The 5676-nt window shown below is 38.3% G+C and overlaps 1 protein-coding gene across 1 annotated transcript; it reads right to left on the bottom strand.

Annotated features, from left to right (window-relative positions):
• Positions 1 to 4690: 4690 nt before the first annotated feature.
• Positions 4691 to 5329, bottom strand: LOC127081417 (uncharacterized). The gene has a single exon (XM_051021671.1). It carries the CDS (start codon positions 5327 to 5329, stop codon positions 4691 to 4693), a length of 639 nt encoding a protein of 212 aa, XP_050877628.1.
• Between the last annotated feature and the right edge of the window lie 347 nt (positions 5330 to 5676).

The raw sequence follows: 5676 nt of genomic DNA, 5'->3' as shown, positions 1-5676 counted from the left end.
GACGCTTACGGGAAATACTTTCCGGTCGTCAACTCCATCAAGGGAATCTATTCTGGGTGAGGTTCTCGTACCGACTCTTACGAAGTATTCACCTCGGGAGTCCGCACTACGCAACCATCGACTCGGTTCTAGACAGGGTACTCAGAGTCATGGATTCAAAAGACTGTTTGACGCTTACGGAAAATACTTTCCGATCGTCAACTCCATCTAGAGAATCTATTCTGAGCGAGGTTCTCGTATCGATTCTTACAAAGTATTCACCTCGGGAATCCATACTACGCAACCATCATTTCTAGTTGGCCAGAGGTTCAATGTTCTAAAAGGTTCTTAGAGTCATGGACCCCTTTGAAACATTGGAGCTTACGAGGTATACACCTCGGGCAACAATATTTGTAAAAGGATCTACTCTAAGTGAGGTTCTCGTACCGACTCTTACGAAGTATTCACCTCGGGAGTCCGTACTACGCAACCATCGTCCTATCTTATGTTTTTTCACTCTAGACTCGGGTGTAGAGTCTTTCCCACATGGTTTGCAATCAAATACCCAAGTACCCAACACAGTGGAACCAATATACAACAAATATCAATATAACAATAAAGATAATAAAAGCAATAAATAAGGAAAAGCCACACAATTAAACAAACAAAGGCACACAAACGTCCTAACTAGGCTTGACTCACTTAGGGATTTGTTTTCCCCAGCAGAGTCGCCATCTGTCACACCTCGAAAAATGGGGATACGACTTCAAAGCGAAGCGCGATCGCACGCTCGCAATGATGGACTGAACAGAGTCGCCACCAAACTTTATTTATTCCTAAAAAGGAAAGGGGAAATAACGATAAAACCCAAGACAAAATGACAATGATTATTGGTCGTCGCAACCAAATCAGGGTTCGGAAGTCGATTACGCAAGGGGAAGGTATTAGCACCCCTCACGTCCGTTGTACCCAACGGGAACCATTAGGTCAGTTGTGTGCGTGTTAGTGTTAGTTTAAAATGTTAGGCTTTAAGTTATTAGGTGGAAAAGAAAGAATATAAGAGAGGAGAATATTTTTGGATTTTTGACGAAGGACTAAACCTAAGTTTTTTATTAGTGGGCCTGACAAGATTTACAAATCCTGCTCCTACGTATCTCAAAAGAGAAATCAAGGCTTACGTAGTTCTGGGTAGAAAAATTTTTGTTTGTTGGTCGATTTTAGCGAAAGCTATATTGTATTAATCGACGAGAACATTGTTTTACCCAAAACAGATGAGGAGTGGACGCATACCACACATCGAACGGATTTATAAATCTACATTCGGAAAAGCGTCACTTATCTCGACTCAACAATCGTGGCCGAAACATTGTTTTGTATCACCTTAAGACAATATATCTTTCGTTTATGAGAAAAAAGGTTTTTGATTAGTCGCACGGCGGCGAGAAAGAGTTTGATTGGTTGGATGTATTTTGAGTGATGGCGAGAACTTGGATGAGCGAGATATACATCTCGAATCCTAGCCTCAGGAGTGCACGGTATACACCATGTTCCATTTCCATCTTTATTGAAAGAGGTTAAGATAGATATTAAGTATTTTTGGAATTTGATTGAGAAAGGGTTTGAAGAAACCACATTGACAATTTTTAGACGATGGCGAGAGCCAAGATAGGCGAGGCATACATCTCGAATCTTAATCTCAGGAGTGCACGGTATACACCATGTTCCATTTCCACCTTTATTGAAAAAGTGTTAAATAAGAATTAGGTATTTTGAGTTTTGTTGTGAAAAATGACTTGACACTAGATCAAGTATTGATGGACGTTTAAGAGAAATTTGAATGAGTGTTTGAGAGAAAACAAAGTGGATAAATTTGGATGATGGCGAGAGCTAAGATAGGCGAGGCAAACGTCTCGAATCTTAGTCTCAGGAGTGCGCGGTATACACCACGTTCCACTTCCATCTTTATTGAAAAGGTCTTAACTATGAATTAATATTTTTTGAGTTTTTATTAGAAAAAATGGCTTGACGTTGAATCAAGCGTTTGGTGAAAGTTTGAAAGAAATGGAATAGAATAAGAGGGAGAAAAGAATTGATTTGTTTATTGAGAAAATACTCGACGTTGGATCGAGTCATTATTTTTGATCTTTTGGAAATGGTTGATTTTATTCTTGTGTTAGTATCTAACTAAACAGCCAAACAAATAAAGAAATAAAACAGTACAAAATTATTACACATCGGGGGAGTGGGGTACATTTTGTCAAATGGGGATTCAAAATCATGAAACAATTAAATCGGGCCCAAACAACAAATAATGCAAAGTATGAGTGTAAGTGCATGAGAATCGGCTCATTGTAAGAAAGCCCAAGAGTAAGCTATGTGAGGTTGATGGCGATGCTTAAAAGCAATCGACTTACAAGGGTATGGAGATGGGCTCGATATTGAATCGAGAAAAGTGTGATTTTAATAGTTTAAAGCGGTTTTGAATGGATGATGAAATTAAAGGAAACCAAACTTGTGTTATTAAACAATAATGAAACTATGAGTATAGGAGAAATTATAATAAAACATAAACATGAAAAAAATGAATGCTAAAAGAAATAAAATGCCATATATGGGTATCAAAACCCACTCCACTAAAGACCATGAAACTACCCTCTCTCCACTAGGCCATTTATGATTAGTTATTATCTTAATGCTAATTTGGATAAGTAAACCAAGATAGATTAAAAATTAGAATTAAAAAATAAAAACTAATATAAAAAATAGCCTGTTGGACTACCAAGAAAAAAACAGGAAATTAAACCCAACCGCCTGGCTGTTGGGTTCTAGAACTAATGGATTGGGAATCAAAAAGCAATGTTAATGTACTGTATTAAATGAAAACATTATTAAATAAAAAAACCTAGGAAGTTTAAACATAAAAAATTAATGGTTTCAATGTTTATTCTGTTTAAAAATAAATTAAAGAAAGAAATTGGAAACAACGTAACAGATGCTTCATCGTCCTCGTTCTCTCCCAATCTCACTTCACAAAATCGCTCTCTCAACCTCACTCCCAAAATCGCTCTCAACCTCGCGTCTCTCTCACAATCACTCACCTCTCTCAGTCGCTCTCAAACCGTCAATCGCTCTTACGCTCGCTCAAACATTCACCCGTCTCTCACAATCTCACACCCAAAGGCGAAATAAAACAGAGATTTAGAAGGAAAATCCCAAACGAAAGCTCACCTTTGGCGGTGATTCGGCGGCTCAGGTAACGATTGAATCCTCTCCCTTCGCCTCTTCAAATACTGATTTTGCTTTGATTTTGGGATTAGGGTTTTTGTGATGTTTTGTCCGCCTCCAATTTTCGTCGTCTTCTCTTCTAATTCTCCTCTCCTTTTATGTTCTGCAGTTAGGGTTTTTGATTTGGTATGGTGGATTGAAACAAGTATCTGCCAACATCCTTTCGGTGGGCTCAGTCTGCATCGGTCTATTTGGATGCTTGGATTTGGAAAAGGTATTCTAAACTCATGCTTTCTCCCTTTGTTTTGTCTTAATGCCAATTTGGGATTTTTTGAAATTTTAACTGACTTGGTAATTATTCGCGTTTTACTGCAGTTAGATTGGTTACCAGTGGACACATTGAAGAAGCTGAGAATTTGATGAAGGAACTGTTTACAGGATTGTGCTAGTAGAGCGTTTTTGCTTAGAAGTCGAAATTCATTCGTCTATACATTCAAAACCGCCTGTTCTTCCTTCTTTGGAATTGGTCTGTGGTTCCGATAGGTTTGAGTACTTCAATCTTTAGGCAGCTTATTTTCAACCTTTAAACTATCATGACTGTGAGCTTCGTGCTTCTGAGTTTAAGCGCTTGGCTTTAGATTTTGCATTCTCAGAATGAAATCACTGTTGAAACTCATGATGTTGCTATTGATGCTTTTTGTTGGCAGTCGTACTATGATAGTCTTAATGGACTTCAATTCTTCTGTTTTATTCTGTTATGTGTTGATTGTTTTACGTATTTTTGCAGGGCTATGTTTTAGCTTGCAACAAAAGACGGGTTTTGGTTTGCAACAGACTTGGAACTTCTCATATTTGGCAAGACAGGTTTTGTGTGTACTTGCTGTAAGTTCTAGATGAATATGAACTCTTTTGGATGCTCACAACTATCTCCGCCATGAAGTAAGCACAACTTATACTCAAATTGCATTCCGACCTTCATGATTTGGTGCTTCCAAATGATCTAAGCTCAAAACAACTATGCTTCCTCGAATTTTTGCTCATTTATTAACCTTGATAGTTCTTTGTAGGATCTTCGGTTCAATTTTATGTGTTGTGGATTGCAACGGCATTTCCAAGAATTACTTCTGATTGAAGGTTCAGAGCAGTCTTCTTTAACATGGAGATTGCTATGATTACGTGCGGTGAAACCATTATCAATACGCTTGGCTGGTTTTTTTTGAAGGATTACTGCTGCTGTATAAGTGGTCCTTGCAGTTGGATTGATAATTCCGGGACGCCGAGCCTTCCGCCCTTCCGAGCCTTAGTTGTTATGAGGAATATGAGAACAACTGCTAGACCCTTATCAATGCTGGACCTCGAACCGTCAGACAGGAATTTAGGAACTGAAGCTGTTGTGGAGGCCACTTAAGACCAATAAGTAACAGAGTTGGCCGGGGAAATATTAGAAGAAAGCTTGTTGACAAGTATCAAACTTGAGAGACTAGATTCACAGGTTGCAATTTATTACATTTGTCATTACTCCATTCCTCTCGATATTCTCCTGCTGCAAAATGTCTGCACGATTGTCTGTAGCTGAGAAAGACACATCATGAACGTCAGGATCAGGGAGGCTCTTCCATTCTGGAGTTTGTGGACAAACAAGACTTTCAGGCTTCTTTTCATTAAAAAACATGTATAGGGTATCAATGTAATCCTGTTTGTAAATTCCTGGGGGCCGCGCCTGTGCAAATTTATTTGTTGCCTCAGTGACAGATAGTGATTCTGTACGCACAAGAAAATGAACAATCATATAGCCTGTACGATTATGCCCATGAGTGCAGTGTACGAGTATATATTTCTTTGTGTTTGATCTCTGGGAGCAAAAATCCAGAACCTCATTGCAAAACTTTTGTACAGATTCATCATCAGGTACAGAATCTCTTCCTTTGCATCTTATCTTGACATGGCCAATCCCTTCTTTTGTCCAATCTGATAATGGATAGTAACGAGTAGTATTTGTCAGATCAACCACTAAACCAAGTTCTCTACCTAAAGCTCTCTGTTGAAGAATTGCTTGCTTGTTGCTGATACCGCTGTGATTAATATTGTGCAGGCAGTTTATTATTTGTTGCAGAAAACAAGTCATAACAGTTCTGAACCGTTGGTTTTATAGCAAGGTATTGGTCAAAGAGTTTGGATCGTGATCACATTTGGAGACACACCGTCCGCTCATGGATGCTCGGAATCTTCCTATCTTGGGATTGTTGCTAATGAGCTAGGAGTTTGGCTATCATATCAAGTTGAACTATTATGGAATTTTGTTGTGATTTTTTTGATGAAATTTGGGAATTGGTTGTAATGTAGAAGTTAGTTGTAGGATATGGATGTGATGCATTGTTATGCTTGAATGTTAAATGGACATGAAAATGTATGTATGAAAATGTATGTATGAAAATGAGTTTGGAAATGTTTGAAAGTTAAATATTATTGAAT

This window comes from Lathyrus oleraceus, chromosome 5, assembly GCF_024323335.1.
Source record: "Lathyrus oleraceus cultivar Zhongwan6 chromosome 5, CAAS_Psat_ZW6_1.0, whole genome shotgun sequence".
Lineage (NCBI taxonomy): Eukaryota > Viridiplantae > Streptophyta > Magnoliopsida > Fabales > Fabaceae > Lathyrus > Lathyrus oleraceus.
The sequence above is the reverse complement of the archived record's forward strand: the minus strand, read 5'-3'. Positions and strand labels throughout refer to the sequence as shown.